This window comes from Coregonus lavaretus, assembly GCF_964263955.1.
Source record: "Coregonus lavaretus genome assembly, chromosome: 37".
NCBI classification, from domain to species: Eukaryota; Metazoa; Chordata; class Actinopteri; order Salmoniformes; family Salmonidae; genus Coregonus; species Coregonus lavaretus.
The window spans coordinates 24,758,420-24,776,609 of NC_140024.1; the positions used below are offsets into that span (position 1 = coordinate 24,758,420).

The 18,190-nt window shown below is 42.0% G+C and overlaps 2 protein-coding genes across 2 annotated transcripts in view; one reads left to right on the plus strand and one right to left on the minus strand.

Moving 5' to 3' along the window:
• Positions 1-308: 308 nt before the first annotated feature.
• LOC311111580 (tRNA-uridine aminocarboxypropyltransferase 1-like) lies at positions 309-5,976 on the minus strand. Its single transcript, XM_084154338.1, has 5 exons — positions 5,889-5,976; positions 3,381-3,658; positions 2,808-2,951; positions 2,279-2,600; positions 309-1,432 (listed from the first exon to the last, which is right to left on the minus strand). The coding sequence occupies exons 2-5, from the start codon at positions 3,648-3,650 to the stop codon at positions 1,203-1,205; spliced, it is 966 nt and encodes a 321-aa protein (XP_084010464.1). The 5' UTR covers positions 3,651-3,658; positions 5,889-5,976; the 3' UTR covers positions 309-1,202.
• A 130-nt stretch (positions 5,977-6,106) lies between these two features.
• The window catches only part of LOC311111385 (protein FAM227B-like), a gene marked incomplete at both ends in the record, with an annotated part of 62,825 nt that continues 50,741 nt past the window's right edge, over positions 6,107-18,190 (plus strand). Inside the window, 9 exons of the mRNA XM_084154102.1 lie at positions 6,107-6,184; positions 6,472-6,715; positions 6,850-6,893; positions 7,009-7,041; positions 7,140-7,244; positions 8,209-8,307; positions 8,774-8,875; positions 9,076-9,202; positions 9,912-10,007. Of these exons, the coding sequence (XP_084010228.1) occupies positions 6,107-6,184; positions 6,472-6,715; positions 6,850-6,893; positions 7,009-7,041; positions 7,140-7,244; positions 8,209-8,307; positions 8,774-8,875; positions 9,076-9,202; positions 9,912-10,007 (928 nt within the window). The remainder of the gene's footprint in view (positions 6,185-6,471; positions 6,716-6,849; positions 6,894-7,008; positions 7,042-7,139; positions 7,245-8,208; positions 8,308-8,773; positions 8,876-9,075; positions 9,203-9,911; positions 10,008-18,190) is intronic.

Below are 18,190 nucleotides of genomic sequence, written 5' to 3' on the forward strand. Positions count from 1 at the left end.
CTGTTAAAGGTAATGGAGCCTACATGTGCAGCTTCATCATTCATTTAAAAGCCGCATTGTCAGCTGTCCAGCGTAATGAACTCAATCCCAGCCTTTATCAAAACCTTTCAACTTCAGTAGTCACATATACTCACAGTAAATGCAGTATATTTTCTTTAGTAATTTTATACAGAACACATGAACACAGACCAGGTGATCTACTGTTCATAATTCAACATGACATTGTTGCGCAGTAACAACCACAACCATTCTTTAGAACATCACATCTGATGGGTGAACCTGAATCACTGACATAGACAGCACCAAGAGTTTCATCAAACAGTTTTGATCTAATTAGATCTGTACTTAGTAGTCCTCTCTACATAAATATCACAGTTCTCCTGGCTCAGAGTTTTAGACAGTAGCTAGGTTTCCATCCAATGAACGAGTTCCATTCGAATATTCTAAAATCTGCATAAAAACAATGTGGTTTCCCACCAGAGACATGTTTTCATCAAATTGACTTGTTGTGGATAAAAGTATGTGTGATGTAGTGCACATAAAAATAACTGTAAAAAATGTAATTGGTTTTCATCACATTTTTGTAACTCTACTGATGGTTTCGTCCCAACAAATGTTGCGTTATATAGCAAATGGTTCCACTCTGGTCTTGGCATGTGCGCTCTAGCCAACAGCTGGCACTCGCAGATACAGTGTGGGTATAGCCTACGTGATGAGATTATTATGGACGAAAGAGCGAGATTATTTTTTATTTGTCAAACGGCAGCAAAGCATCGATCATCACCAGAATACGACCCCCAATATTTATTGGAAAGGAGCATCAAGCTCATCACCTTGCACTTTCACCACCCTGTGAAGTTCATAACATATTTAACCTGTAGCCTAATAAAATGCATATCAACATATCACAATATTTGCGCCTAAAAGCGTTTCCACCGCCATTTCTCGCATAATACATTTTACCGACACAAAAAGACCCCACCTTGTCTAGAGTATTGTTTTGTCGACATTTGGAAAGTTTACATCAGGCCTGTTGTGACATTTTTTTATCTGACCTACTTTACTCTCATAAAAAGGTTGTCAGCGATTATATATTTTTTGGCCTTGGTGGTGATTGTGTGTAGGTAGGTTCTTGTCTCCAGTCTCAGCGTCTTCCTGCGGTAGTTTTGGCCTCTCTCTGTCTCTCTCTCCTCCCTGCAGTCTCAGCGTCTCCCAGCGGTTGTCTTAGCATTGTTGATCAGTGTGTGTAGGTAACAGTAGAAATACATCAGGTTGTCGTACTGTCCTGTGTACTCCTGTCTCAGACACAACTCCTGGTAGTCCTTGAGGAAGTAGTAGACAGCCTCTATGGTTGCCAGGTAGGTGTGTGGAGAACCCTTCTGATGGCGCCAGAAACATGTCTTCCTGGTCTTCAGCTCCACACGGAGCAACGCTGCAGGGACAGAGAGAGGAACAGTCCATCAGCAGGGCTTTAGCTCCACACGGAGCAACGCTGCAGGGACAGAGAGAGGAACAGTCCATCAGTCATTAGCAGGGCTTTAGCTCCACACGGAGCAACGCTGCAGGGACAGAGAGAGGAACAGTCCATCAGCCATTAGCAGGGCTTTAGCTCCACACGGAGCAACGCTGCAGGGACAGAGAGAGGAACAGTCCATCAGTCATTAGCAGGGCTTTAGCTCCACACGGAGCAACGCTGCAGGGACAGAGAGAGGAACAGTCCATCAGTCATTAGCAGGGCTTTAGCTCCACACGGAGCAACGCTGCAGGGACAGAGAGAGGCACAGTCCATCAGTCATTAGCAGGGCTTTAGCTCCACACGGAGCAACGCTGCAGGGACAGAGAGAGGAACAGTCATTAGCAGGGCTTTAGCTCCACACGGAGCAACGCTGCAGGGACAGAGAGAGGAACAGTCCGTCAGTCATTAGCAGGGCTTTAGCTCCACACGGAGCAACGCTGCAGGGACAGAGAGAGGAACAGTCCGTCAGTCATTAGCAGGGCTTTAGCTCCACACGGAGCAACGCTGCAGGGACAGAGAGAGGAACAGTCCATCAGTCATTAGCAGGGCTTTAGCTCCACACGGAGCAACGCTGCAGGGACAGAGAGAGGAACAGTCCATCAGTCATTAGCAGGGCCAGGAGTTTTTACTGTTCACGTTGTGACCCGACCAGTAAAAACTCTGGGCTTTAGTTGTAGGCTATAACTAGGTAATAACAAAGTAGGTCCCCCTCATAATGTACAGCACTTTAAGCTACATCAATGCTATATCTATCATAATTACCCTGTAGTCTCTCATCTGTGATGATTCTGTTGGTCTGGTTCCATGTGCTGTCGATGAACACCACTCTCTGGAGGGGACAGGCCCCTGGTGTCTCAGTTTGGCCCTCTAACCCTGCTTCCCCTCCCCTCTCTTCTGTGTGTGTGGCCCCTGATGTCTGTCCCTCAGCCTGCTGTGTGGCCCCTGGCGCCTCCTCAGCTCTGGGCCTCTTCGGGGAAGGTTCCTCCTCTGGGGAGGCAACTGACTTCATGTCAGCCAGGTTCTGTAATCTCTGCGACATCTCCTCCACCGAGACTGATCCAGGACCAGGGAACACCAGCACTACCTAAACATGCACGCACACACACGAACACGCACATAATACTTGTAATTTCAAGTCAACATAATACAAATGGTATTACTGTTATCTAATCAGGTTACGTTAGAATGACATTCATTTGTATGTATATGATATGGTAGACAAACTGTTTATCAAAGGCTCAAGTTGTTCTCTGTATATTTGTTCATATGAAGATGAGGAAAGCTGACTAACTTTGTCTGTTTCATCTTCATACTCAGGTATGCAGGGGTAGGTGTAGATGGTGACATCATCAGGAGCGAGGATCTTGGCGTGTATGGCTGTGCTCTTCCCATCAACCTCACTGGGATGCTTGATGATGTCAATCTTTATAGGGAGCTGCAAACACAACAGTTAGAGGAACTTTACAGTGTGACCAACCATGTTCATCAATTACACAGTTAGAGGAACTTTACAGTGTGACCAACCATGTTCATCAATTACAGTTCAGCTATTAACAACAGTCAACACATGTACTGTGAATTGTGTCTAAAACGTGTATCTATACCTACACCATAAGCTTGATAATTACTTGAATCAGATGTGTTCTTTCATGCTGGGCTGTAACAAAAGCCTGCATCTGCACCAGAACCGAAGAACACTTCAATCTTGTGTGTGAGGCACCGTAAGTAGTACTACTATCTCTGACACCCATCTCTGCAGGCTAGTGCTTTAATAAGACCAATCAGATTAAACCACTACAAGCCTGTGTTGTGTTGTGCATAATAGGACCAATAAGGTGAACCGAGACCCAGATCTTTCCCTGACCTTGACGGAGGGGATTTCCTGCTGGCTGACGCCCACTAAAGAACAGCAGGTGTAGCAGAAGAACATCCGGGAGCCTCCGCAGCTAGAACACTTCAGCCTGCCCCTCTGCTGTGCCTGCTCCAGCACCCTGTGGGGGGCCAGCTTCAGACCACGGAGGGGAGGGGAGGCAGGGACAGGGTTCTGTTTGGTTACTGGTTTGGAGTTGTTGTCAGGATGTTGGGTTTTAGCCTGTGTTGATTTGGGAGAGGAGGACACGTCCGAACTGGACATCCTGCTGACTGACAACAAACAAACCATCAAACTGGAGAATCAGGTGCACAGCCTGGGACGTAGTTATACCAGTTAGCTCGGTAGCTGACTCGCTACTAAGCAAATAACAACAAATACGTTATGTATGTGTGCTATAGTCAAATGATGTCTGGAAAGCGGCAGTAGCTACACTATTAGTATTCTGCCAGCAGCACAAACAATGACATCACTTTCGTATGGTAATGAGAACTCAAAAGATATAGAATTTTAAATCAATGGCCACTTCTATTGTGACAAGAAAATGCAATGAGTCATTTATATATATATTTAAAAAAAGGGGAAAAAAGGTTTTAAATACATTATTAATACCAATAATTAAAAAATACAATGTTGACACTTGTATGTTGAGAATATTGGTCTATAGAGAGAGAACTTTTCTAACCATCTCAGCTAAAGTGGGGTGGGAAATACTCAGTAGTTTCTCTACTGACCAAATATGGTTAGTTTGGAGTGGGACTGTGTCCTACATACCCAGCAGCACTTCGTTCTCAGTCCCATCTTGAATGCCCAATGCAATATACTGTAATAGACTGTACATGGGAAATATATTGGCTTGTAGAGAGAAAGGTAGAAAAGTTGTCTCAGCTAAAGTGGGTTGGGAAATACTCAGTAGGGTCTCTACCAGGGTTTGCGTTAGCTGGTAATTTCCGTTTTTTGGACGCAATTTTTTTAAATGCCGATAAAAAATACATAAAGCCGACAAATAAAAACAGTATAAAATATACTGCTGAAAATTCCGGTTCTTTCACATTCATCTCTATACTCTGCCTGTCTCCCTCCCTTTCTATCGGTCTTGGCTTGAGCTATCACTAGTGAAGTGCAACATTGTATCAAATCAATCAACTGGAACCGGCCGGAAGCTGTCTCTAGCGAACTTGCAACGATCAACGAGTCTATTACGGGCCCTCCGAGTTTCCCGTGTTTTTGAGCAAGGGAAAGGTATTTTATGACTTTTCCACTGAATATATGGAATCATCAGATTGTGATATTTTGCTGTTTCACACCGAGGCTTGGTGATTATCGAGGGGGAGATTGTTGGAAATTGTTTTCAAATAGGCCTACTGTGAGGAACTATTAGGCTATCATTCGCAATGGATGAAAAAAAATATATATAATAATACTTTGTTGACTTACTGTGTGAGGTGAAGAAAAAATGACTGAGAAGCTCAGCTTTTTAGTGGTGGACGTGGTGATTTAATGGGCATTTTCTTACATTTGCCCGTAGCAGGACAAGTAGGCTACTTCTATGCGTGCTCAGGCGCGCGTGCTCCCTCAACATTAACAACACCCATGCTCACATGGAGCACTCCAAACAAAAGACAATGAGTACAATGACTACTGAGTATTTCCCAACCCACTTTAGCTGAGACTGGTCGAAATATTCTCTCTACAAGCCAATATGTATCCCATGTACAGTCTATTACAGTGTATTGCATTGGGACCTATAGAGTGGGCGGAGTGAAAAGCCAGCAGCAGGCTATGAGAGAAAGCCGAGTAGCCGGCTGTTGGAGAAGATGGATTTCGGCCAACATTCTGCACATTTTCTCATTGATGAAACATTTGATCTCAGTACGGTTTTCTGTTCCCAAAACTAGAATCTGTTATGAACAGAGTGGACTGCGTTTTGTAGACTTTAACCTTTGTCAAAGTTGTAAAAAATCGCGTTGTTTAGGCGTGCAAAGGCGATTTCAGTTTTTTGCACAGAGTAGGCGTTCCCTAACGGAAATATGCAGATGTTGCTAGAACGGGCAAATAGGATCTCGCTAGCTCGTGTTTGGCTCTGCCCACCTCCTTGTTTGTTCTGCCCACTATTACTCATTAGTTCCCATTAGAAACGACAGGCTGTGGTCTATCTTGGTTTAGTTATAAACATCTTTGGTTGTACTGCACTAGAGTGCTAAAAAAAAAATATATTACCAAAGTTTAGCATGTCTTTGCAGGGGGACTGCCAGTATAATATCATGTTGCTAGGAGAACGGTAATGTCAGCACTGAAGTGTGCAAGCAAAGAGTTTTATAACTAACCCATTGTGCTATCTGTGGTGCAAGCGTACAAGCTAATTAGCTAGAATCTTGTTGCAGCTAACGATAGCTAGCTAAATTAGCTTGTAGCTTGAGGCTATAAACACGTTCATATAGCGATACAACTAATGCTTTTATCTAACAGTGGAAGACAGAAAGCACATTTCATTAACGTTACCTGTTTAAAATGTGACTTTATCCAGTTGATTTAGAGCAATTGTCGATGTTTTCTGAAGCAGAGCAAGCATGGACTCTTTCTACGCCGGAAGTGTTAACCGGAAGAAGTTAGCGGGGCGCATGTTGATGATAGCTGTTACCTAGCAACGGAACACGTGTAATATTTTGACAGTCAGGATCAGAGGGCTGAGCATCTTTGGAGGGTACGAGAGACAAAACATGGCTAAACAACAAGACCTGGAGGACGGTGAAGAAATCCTGAGCACGTTTGAAAAGTTTGTTCGGAATCAGGGACTGGTAAGAAAAGCCTTATAAACAATGGTTATTTATTAGATACTGCTGCCAATGTGTTGTTTTAACGTTTGCTAACGTTAACAAGTAGTTCCTAGCACAGTCCAGGCAAGATTACATAGTGTAGGCAATGTTGTTTTCTACCATGTGTTAAGCTGTAAGAATACATTAACGTGTTAATTGTATAGGTATTTGAGATGGATAACAACATGATAATAATCAACATAAATACTCACATATAACAAATAGGCCTACATCATGATACTGAAACGGTCTCTCAACATTTTCTGTAGGTTGACTGGCCCGTTGCGTTTGAGGAGAATATAGAGATATCATCACACTTCAAACATTACAGTCATCCCAGACAGATATATGACTACTTTAAAGTAAACGTGCCATTCCCAGTGGACGTCGCCATGTCCTTCTCCAAAAGCATAGAGGAGCTATATTCCAAAATAAAACTACATGCATCCATAATCTCACAAGAACAGAGCAAAAACAAGAATGCGGAGTCAGTGTTTGATGACGTTAATAAATGTAAGTAGCTACACTACCCACAGCTCTCAAATTCACCATCAGGCCAAATTGTGCATTTCGAACCCAGTCTCAACGAAACAGGGCTGCTGTGAAGTGGTGATAACATTGCCATTATCTCAATGTTTCTTTCTCAGATAAAATGTATGTGGAAAGAGCACATCGAATCATGAAAGAACAGGTAATGATTTTCAGACAGTGAAATTGCAGAGGAGCAGTTATAGTTATTTGTATTAGATTGTATAATTTATATAGGATGATTCTGATTTACAACAACATTGACTGTTCATTTCCAGAGTGAGGCAGTGTCGCGGAGCTTGGACATCAAGGTGAGTCTGTTGTCTTGTCTGTTTATGGCTCTTTACACCATGAGGGCATTATCTCTCTGGTGTTTACTTAGTTAGACTAATGAGTTGTGTTTCTCCAGGACTATGACTACCCAGGGTTTGATGCAGTCGTGGATACTGACATCCCAGGACATCCTGATGCCTTACAACATTTGGACAGTGTCTCAGAGGCCCAAGGCTTCAATGTACGTACCTGCAATCTCATATCTACTCAGTGTGTGTGTGTGTGTGTGTGTGGTGTGGCCAGTGTTCTGCTCTCTCTCATCACAGGGGAATACTGTGGCAGCTCTGCAACCAATCATGTTAATCTAAGGAGTAGCCAGGCTCCTATTAAAGTCCTGTAGTATTAACAGTCTCAGGTTGCATCCCAAATGGTACCCTATTCCCTATATAGTGCACTACTTTTAATCAGGGCCCATAGAGTTTCCCATAGGGTTCTGGTCAAAAGTAGTGCACTATACAGTATACAGAAACAGAGAGACAAATGAAATGCAGAGTAAACCAGCGCTGGGCTAGGTCTTATTTATGACCAGAAACACTAATATCCATCCATCTCGCTGAAAGCCAGATGTGGTCGGTCCGGGTGATGGAGAGCAGACTTGTTATGTTATGTCAGGTTTCACAGATACCTGAGCGGTCACAGCTTTTAGGAAAAAGAGAAAGGGATCGCATGCAAACTTTGCATGCACGTCAAGCACATGTGTATTGAATGTGGCCCTCTCCCGCTCTCGGTGCATGCGATCGGATTCGACTGCATTCCAAACACACATGATTAATCTCTCACATATGTACTGTAGCTATGCTGCTGTGTGCCAGTCTTTAATGGCAGGGTGGATTGGTATTCAATGAGAAGTAGATTAGAGATTAGCTAGTTATCTGTAATGCTTTATTTAACACTCCTGTGTCAGCTGGTATTTACCAACACAATTGTTAACTACCTACCAACAGGTAAGGACATGGTGCCTGTTTCAATGAGTTATCAAAATACTAAAGCATAATTCTTATGCAATTCTTATGTAATTACCACTTTGCAATTACCATTTAATTGCTGTGTACATAACAGGACAATTCCATCTCATTGGGGTTAGGCTAATCATCATTAATCCTGCTGTGTGTGTGTGCATGTGTGTGTATGATTCTTTACTGCAGCCAGGCTTCCTGAAGATCTGGAGGCCGTTCTTTCTGTGTGATCTGTCCGTGGCTGTTCTCAAAGACACATTCTGGTGGTTCTTCCTCCACAGATTTAAGGTGACTTCACTCCAACCTTTGTGATGCACTGTATCAACGCACAATGCTACCTAAAAACATGTAACTATGATACATATCCGTAGTAATATGAGGCAGATGATGGGGGAGACAGTACAGTACATCCATCACTGGTAATACAGTATTTATAGATGAATGTGATTTAGAGGAAAAAGCATGCAGTGAAAATTATCTTATCTGACGGTTTCTGCCAGATTCCACAACTAAGTTATGATATACTCAGTATTAAGCAGAGGCAGTCTTACGCACGTATGCACAATATAACGTGAAATATCAAAATATTGTACGTAATTGGTCTTGATAAAGTTGAGTAAAGGATGAAATGTAGGGCTCTGTGCGAACACTTATTTTAGAATATGTTCTGACTGTACAGTAGTTGTTGGATGCTGTCAGGTTAGGTAGCCTGCAGTACCTTACAGTGTGGAACTGTGTGTCAATACCCTCCCAGCCTAACGTGGAGGAGGAGAGCCAGTTGTTTGATCGTATCTCTGGAGCCTTTGTCTCTCTGCTGATGACTGTTCAGATGGACCTGAAGGACAAGCTCTTTAAGGTACTTATATTTAACAAACACTGTTATCCAGAGGGATTTACATTCAGCACATTCAGCTATCACAATCTTTGTAGAACCTTCTTCAAAAAGTTGCTGCTATCTGCAAAATCAGTGCTAGTAACTTACTTGAAGAAAAGTGTGAGTGTTTGTGCAAGACAAGACAAATCCAGCAGTTACAGTAAAGCCTATGTGTGTTCCAGGTGTATGCAGACTGCCTGGCCCAGGCGGTCTACGGAGCGTTCTACAGAGCATTCCCTGAGTCCATGGAACGTCTAGGCAATGACTTCAAGACAGACCTGACTGACCTCATCTCCCTCTGGGTATCAGGTTAGTGTTAGTGTTTGGGTCTGGTGATCATCGCATGCAACCACATCACGCTGTATTTAAAGTACAGTTAAACATCTCAATGCATTACAGACTTTCTAAACAACAAAATGACATACTCTAAATGACAAAGAACAACAAAGATCAAATCAAAATGTATTTGTCACATGCTTGGTAAACAACAGGTGTAGACTAACAGTGAAATGCTTGCTTACGGGCCCTTCTCAACAATGCAGAGAGAACAATATAAACATTTTAGAAAAATATTAATTACACGAGGAATAAATACACAATGAGTAACGATAACTTGATATATACACGGAATACCAGTACCGAGTCCATGTGCAAGGGTACGATGTAATTGAGGTAGATATGTACATATAGATAGTGGTAAAGTGACTACGCATCAGGATAGATAATAAACAGTAGCAGCTGTGATGAGTCAAAAGAGTTAGTCCAGAAAGGGTAAATGCAGATAGTCCCGGTAGCTATTTAGTTAACTATTTAGCAGTCTTATGGCTTGGGGGTAGAAGCTTTTCAGGGTGTTGTTGGTTCCAGACTTGGTACATTGGTATCGCTTGCCGTTCGGTAGCAGAGAGACCAGTCTATGACATAGGTGGCTGGTGTCTGACAGTTTTTAGTGCCTTCCTTTGATAAGAACAACATACAGTTAGTGTTTAAAAATAGTTTGTCTCCTGTGTGTCTCTGTTAGGTGTGAAGCCCACCATGTTGTCGTGGCAGAGCTGGAACCTGGGCTGGCTGGATCCTGTAGACACGTCCGGGGAGAGCCATGGAGAGTCAGCATGTGGTAAGACCTGATCTACTGACCTGTTGTTTCAGATTCACAGAGGGTTTACATCTAGCTACTGACCTGTTGTTTCAGATTTGCTGAGGGTTTACATCTAGCTACTGACCTGTTGTTTCAGATTTACTGAGGGTTTACATCTAGCTACTGACCTGTTGTTTCAGATTGACTAAGGGTTTAGGCTAAACCTACTGACCTGTTGTTTCAGACTGACTGAGGGTTTAGGCTAAACCTACTGACCTGTTGTTTCAGACTGACTGAGGGTTTAGGCTAAACCTACTGACCTGTTGTTTCAGATTGACTAAGGGTTTAGGCTAAACCTACTGACCTGTTGTTTCAGACTGACTGAGGGTTTAGGCTAAACCTACTGACCTGTTGTTTCAGACTGACTGAGGGTTTAGGCTAAACCTACTGACCTGTTGTTTCAGACTGACTGAGGGTTTAGGCTAAACCTACTGACCTGTTGTTTCAGACTGACTGAGGGTTTAGGCTAAACCTACTGACCTGTTGTTTCAGACTGACTGAGGGTTTAGGCTAAACCTACTGACCTGTTGTTTCAGATTTACTGAGGGTTTAGGCTAAACCTACTGACCTGTTGTTTCAGATTTACTGAGGGTTTACATCTACTGACCTGTTGTTTCAGATTTATTGAGGGTTTAGGCTAAACCTATTGACCTGTTGTTTCAGATTGACTAAGGGTTTAGGCTAAACCTACTGACCCGTTGTTTCAGATTGACTGAGGGTTTAGGCTAAACCTACTGACCTGTTGTTTCAGATTGACTGAGGGTTTAGGCTAAACCTACTGACCCGTTGTTTCAGACTGACTGAGGGTTTAGGCTAAACCTACTGACCCGTTGTTTCAGATTGACTAAGGGTTTAGGCTAAACCTACTGACCTGTTGTTTCAGACTGACTGAGGGTTTAGGCTAAACCTACTGACCTGTTGTTTCAGACTGACTGAGGGTTTAGGCTAAACCTACTGACCTGTTGTTTCAGACTGACTGAGGGTTTAGGCTAAACCTACTGACCTGTTGTTTCAGACTGACTGAGGGTTTAGGCTAAACCTACTGACCTGTTGTTTCAGACTGACTGAGGGTTTAGGCTAAACCTACTGACCTGTTGTTTCAGATTTACTGAGGGTTTAGGCTAAACCTACTGACCTGTTGTTTCAGATTTACTGAGGGTTTACATCTACTGACCTGTTGTTTCAGATTTATTGAGGGTTTAGGCTAAACCTATTGACCTGTTGTTTCAGATTGACTAAGGGTTTAGGCTAAACCTACTGACCCGTTGTTTCAGATTGACTGAGGGTTTAGGCTAAACCTACTGACCTGTTGTTTCAGATTGACTGAGGGTTTAGGCTAAACCTACTGACCCGTTGTTTCAGACTGACTGAGGGTTTAGGCTAAACCTACTGACCCGTTGTTTCAGATTGACTAAGGGTTTAGGCTAAACCTACTGACCTGTTGTTTCAGACTGACTGAGGGTTTAGGCTAAACCTACTGACCTGTTGTTTCAGACTGACTGAGGGTTTAGGCTAAACCTACTGACCCGTTGTTTCAGATTGACTGAGGGTTTAGGCTAAACCTACTGACCCGTTGTTTCAGATTGACTGAGGGTTTAGGCTAAACCTACTGACCCGTTGTTTCAGACTGACTGAGGGTTTAGGCTAAACCTACTGACCCGTTGTTTCAGATTGACTGAGGGTTTAGGCTAAACCTACTGACCTGTTGTTTCAGTAAGGCGTATAACCACAAAGAGAACAAGCTACAACATGAACCTCTGCTTTAACACATGCCTATCTATCACTACTGCACTCTATTCTGTCACATAGCACTGTGATGGAGTGAGGGCATGACTTGATATATAGACATTAAACTGTCAAGTCATCCTGACTGTGGTGCCGCGGCCTCGCTGAGTGTTGGCTCACAACAAACCATCACTGCACTGTGCTTCTGGGACAGTAATGGGATATGGGCTCCTTTTAAAAACGTTTCAAGATACAACTTTTTATGGACAGCTTTAGAGGAGGGAAATAATTTAATATATATATTATTATATTTTTTTTTGGGGGGGGGGGGTAGATCAGCTTTAATATTGCAGATAGATTGTAATTGTCTGCATCACTTTTTTCCCCACTGTACATACTATATACATTTTATGGACACAGTCAATTTTACAATAATTCTATTTTGTTTGTTTTTACTCCTGAACTTCCTCTACCCTCAACCTCTCAGATCATTTTCATGATGTCCATCTGGTTTGCTTCTATATGCCATATCTTTCTAACTGTGCTCTTTCACAAAAGCTCTCAACCTATAACCTATATCCTTATTATGGACACAGTATGCTTTACATTAGTTATCTTGTTGTTATTAATAATGTAATACTTACCAGAAAGTAGGATATGAAATTCATTCACTTATATTCTCACAATATTCTGTTGATCATCATTTGTAGCTTGCACTCATAACTCTCAGCCATGGATTTATATGGTGTGTGTGTGGTGTGTGTGTGTGTATGTATGTATGTAACTGATTATCTCTCTCTGTGGTTTAGATTTGTCACTAGAGAGGAGAGTGTGGAATGTTAGTGCTGTTTGAAAGTGTTGTGGTGTTCTGGGGGTTCCGTGCTAAGGTTCCAAACACTCCAGACTCTCCGGGGAAACAAGGTTCAAATGTATCAAGTTCAGCTGCTGCCAGGGCCTCCCTGGGTCTCCCCCTCCTCTACCTCCCCCGAGTCTCCCCCTGGAACCCCCTACAGTCTCCCCCGTCTCCCCTTGCTTCCCCTCTCACCCCTTCCCTTCCCTCCACACATGCTGTTGGCATTAAGCACACACGTTGTCTCGTGTGTTCCTGCTTCGCCACAAATGCAAGCAGGGCCTACTGCCGTCCGCTGTGCTTAAAGTGTGTCTCTGGATCGTAGTAAATCGTTCCTCACATTACTTTAACAAGTGGAGAGTTTGCTGCTGTGCCACACTGATGTTACTGTAGCTGATTCCACTCATCACCAGTGTTCATGCCACTCTGACTCGGTCTGCATCCCAAATGGCATCCTATTCTCCCTGGTCAAAAGAAGTGCACTATATAGGGAATTGGGTGCCATTTGGGATGTAGACTGGGTCTGTTCCAGAACTGGGTACAAATACTATTTAAAATAATTTAAAATACTCCATCTGGGCTTGATTGAGCATGCCTGGCTTAATGGACCAATATAATCGTCCTAAAACTATAAACCCTGCCCACCTGGCACTCTAGGCAGGCTAGAACAAACACTCAAAGTATATTTTAAAGATTTTAAATAGTACGCTTTCTCTTTATACAGCCAAGCAAAAGGGCAGGAGAGGTGATCGTCTTGGTATGTTTGGGATATGACTCCCTACAGATGTAGGATCTTAATTTGATCACCCTGTTGAAGGAGAACATTCCTGCAATGCAGGACATTTAAAACTTGTAGTGTATTTTAGGTTTGAAAAGGCTTCTGAAGTTTGTAATTTCACTTTGAAAGTTCAGACTTGGTTTTCCCTTATGAAAAGTGTATCAACCCCTACAAAAATGTCCATGAATTATAATAATTACTGTTATTTCCCTGCTATAGAAAATTGGCTCAAATTAAGCTCCTACATCTGTGCAAGTTATGTCTTCCCTATACTTATACTGTATTCCTAGCTAGCTCTCTCCTCTCCTCTATGTCCCATGCAGTCTTTTCTATGGCCTACAGTTGAAGTCGGAAGTTTACATACACTTAGGTTAGAGTCATTAAAACTCGTTTTTCACCCACTCCACAAATTTCTTGTTAACAAATTATAGTTTTGGCAAGTCGGTTAGGACATCTACTTTGTGCATGACACAACTAATTTTTCCAACAATTGTTTACAGATAGATTATTTCACTTATAATTCACTGTATCAAAATTCCAGTGGGTCAGAAGTTTACATACACTAAGTTGACTGTGACTTTAAACAGCTTGGACAATTCCCGAAAATGATGTCATGGCTTTAGAAGCTTCTGATAGGCGAATTGACATCATTTGAGTCAATTGGAGGTCTACCTGTGGATGTATTTCAAGGCATACCTTCAAACTCAGTGCCTCTTTGCTTGACATCATGGGAAAATCAAAAGAAATCAGCCAAGACCTCAGAAAAAAAATGGTAGACCTCCACAAGTCTGGTTCATCCTTGGGAGCAATTTCCAAACGCCTGAAGGTACCACGTTAATCTGTACAAACAATAGTACGCAAGTATAAACACCATGGGACCACGCAGCCGTCATACCGCTCAGGAAGGAGACGCATTCTGTCTCCTAGAGATGAACGTACTTTGGTGCGAAAAGTGCAAATCAATCCCAGAACAACAGCAAAGGACCTTGTGAAGATGCTGGAGGAAACAGGTACAAAAGTATCTATATCCACAGTAAAACGAGTCCTATATCGACATAACCTGAAAGGCCGCTCAGCAAGGAAGAAGCCACTGCTCCACGGGGGTGGCAGCATCATGCTGTGTGGGTGCTTTGCTGCAGGAGGGACTGGTGCACTTCACAAAATAGATGGCATCATGAGGAAGGAAAATTATGTGGATATATTGAAGCAACATCTCAAGACATCAGTCAGGAAGTTAAGGCTTGGTTGCAAATGGGTCTTCCAAATGGACAATGGCGGTTTTGGAGCAGTGGCTTCTTCCTTGCTGAGCGGCCTTTCAGGTTATGTCGATATAGGACTCGTTTTACTGTGGATATAGATTTCAAGCCCGAAATGTGACGTAAAACTGCAAAATAAATCTCTATGCCACATGGCAAAATGAGTAGAATTGCAAGAATTGAACTTTAAAACAAATGATTTTCTCTCTGCCATAAAGAGGGGGGCCACTAAAATGTTTTTCCGTGAGGTGGGGGGCCCACACAACTAGGGCTGTGGTGGTCAGGAAATGTTGTCAGCCGGTGATTGTCAAGCAAATTTACATTAATTAACTTAAACACATTTAGCATCTCCTGGCTTCTACGCATAGCCTACAAGCTTTGAAAAAGTGTAATAAATCCATTTAATATAGCCTACACCATCCCAATAAATCCATTATTTATTTTAGACAGGTCTAAAGAAACATGATATGAAGAAAATGTAGTCTATTTCAGAAGAACAGAATAGCATACTCTGAGTTGTCCTTATGTTAGGCCCTGATCTGGCTATGCCATATGGCTGTGGGCTACACTAGTTCATTAAGCAGACAATATTTGCTTAGAATTCCATGGCATTATTTAATAAAATTAATAGTATGAAGAATACAATTGACCATAGCTGAATAAAATAGAAAGGATATTTTCTCCTAACGATTTGCGGCTATTCTGTGTTGGACAGTTAACAAAGAAACAGGTCCTCATATATGCTTAATTTAGAGTTATTTATGCAACTTTAGTTGTGATACAAAGGTTGGGCTATATGTTTTGATTTTTAATATATTCTAAGCCTGTATGATGTGACTAATGATGATATGAAAAAAGTTGCATGAAAGGCATGAGCTCTGCTTAGTTATTTGCGCAGGCTACACACACTTCATCAGTCTCTCATTCACAGTTTGACAAGCACTTGATAATACTTTGAATTACCCGGCGGCATCCCCTTTGTGTGGCCGTAAAGCCCCCTAAAGAAATCCTGCCTTTTGCGGCCAGTGGCCATTGTGCCCTTGGGCTGAATATAATAATTATAATTCCCTTCTCCCGGCTGCGTGCTCCGAATCACCTCTCACTCACATGGCTCTCTCAGATATCTCAATTCATATTAGCCAATGCACGTCAAGTGATCGGGTCCTTCTCAAAGCATCTTGGGTCCTTCTCACAGGCTACAAGTGAAGACAGACACATCTGGGACACAACTGCGCGCATCCTAATCGAATTCCTAGGCTCATATTGAAGATTTACTATTCGTCTGCCAACAAGATGAACAAGCCTAACGAACAGCAAAAGCACTAGCCTATGTCAATCTACTATCCCCCATAGTACAAAAGTTGACCTATTCTATTTGTCAACTTTTCCTTCAGTGTGAAATAAATATTGCAAACAGAGTCTGGAACAGTTGTGGGATGCGATAGATCCCAAATTAATACAACCGCTAGCATCAAAAAACCTTTTAAAAGAAATGATGCAACAGATGAGAACGTTTAGCTTAAAATGTTGATAAACTATTAGGCTATTTCTTCACATTATTAGCGCAGCAATGTGCACACGGCAGTAGGCTATAAGCGCGAATGTTCCAAAATGCAATCAATTAGTGGGAAAACACCATTCTCAAAAGTGACCGCAAATGCGATTATGCATGTAATGCTTTATTATAAAAGTGCATTTTTATGGTGAAAATTAGTTTCCCCAAACTTGAAACTCATGCGCCGCCAATGTATGCCAGTTAGTCTCTACACCGGTTATAAAGCGGCTGAATGTGCTTAATTGTAAGAAGTTATTTGGCCACTTTAGTTGTGATACAAACCTTATCAAAACATATAGGCCTATGGGCTAGGCTACATAGTTGTGTGACTATGATTTGAAAAAGTCACAAAAAAAGGTATGCACTGTTTCTTGCCTTACTGCTCACAAGCTGGGCATCATTTACAATTGATAATATATAATTCACAGGTGATAGGCTGATATTGTCACCCATCAGACTTCTTCTTGATTTAATCTTGTCTTTACATATACTAAATAATATATGTGTGATATTAGTTTTGATTTAGAATGGACCATTATCATGCACCTGTCTCGGAACAGGGGCAGGGGGAAAAAAATAAGTAATCTATGCACTTAAATAGCGAATGGAGGACGCTTTTCCCGTGGTTCATTTTCATGCCAACCAGGTAGGCTATACTCATGTTGTGAAGAGAAGCAATGTGCTTAATATTAGGAAAGTTGAGCAATAAATATAGTAGGCCTAGCCTATAGAAAGCTGATGGGATCCTCCTCTTTTTAATAGAGGCCAACAAAACTCTGTTTTCTCATGCAGTTGCGTAGCCTATAGAAATGTTGGGCAACATGAGCTCATGGGCTCTCATGAAGTGTTTGATTAGATTTTCGATGACATTTGCATTGATGTCAGAGTGATTAGAGGGACAATAGAGTGCTGAGTACCAGGTATTTAGCAAGTTTGGTAGGCTACTAATGACCATCAGCAGCATCAGAGCTAGGAGAAGCCTAGTTACCGTGACTAAACTGTCACGTAGAATTTGACTGCGGTCATGACTCGTGACCACCAGTGTGGTGGTAATATGGTCACCGTAACAGCCCTACACCCAACTGTTAAGTTGCGTCAATTCAAATCTGGTATTAGGAACAAAAGAGGTCAATACACGTCTTCTAAATAGACAGAGTTCAGAGGCCATTGAAATCATTTAACGAACTGTTCCATCCCATAGTATACCAAACATTACCATTATTCTAAATATTTCATAAATGTTAGTTATCCCAAGTGTTCAGTAAGTCCTCATGACATTCATTCTCATAAGAAATCATATATACCCCAAACTCAGCCAAAACCTAAAAAACTCCATAAAATTCACTGTGCGTGCTCCTCTAAGACCTGCTGAAACTAAGACCTATCACCCTTGACCTGCTGAAAACCCCCTAAAATTTTAACAACAAGGCTTTATAAACATCATACTAGGTGTGTTGTTTTTTGTTTGAAAAACCCAATTTGAAAAACAACCACAAATAGCCAGGCCTCACTTAATTTGGTAGCTCACTTTTATGACCTAAATACTGCCTAACTTCACTACTGCTCCCCCTAGCCCTGGGCAACATTCCAATGAGATGAGCTAATCTCTTTATAATAAATAATAATAATATGCCATTTAGCAGACGCTTTTATCCAAAGCGACTTACAGTCATGCGTGCATACATTTTTTGTGTATGGGTGGTCCCGGGGATCGAACCCACTCCTGGTTATAATCTAAAGATGGTAGTACACACAAAACATGATACAGATATCCCCATTCCTAACCCATCAATAATTGTTTGTATCAATCTAATTCCTCATAACTAATCCATAAAACCACTCAAAATTCCTCGAGTATACAATGATTATTTAATTGATTACCCTAACTCTGCTACATGTGATCTCATCTCAAATGATCCATTATCAATTATTTGTTCAACCCCCTAGGAAAATCTGTCTCCCCTTCTATTGTTCCTGTCCCCCCTGTAAATGTCACAC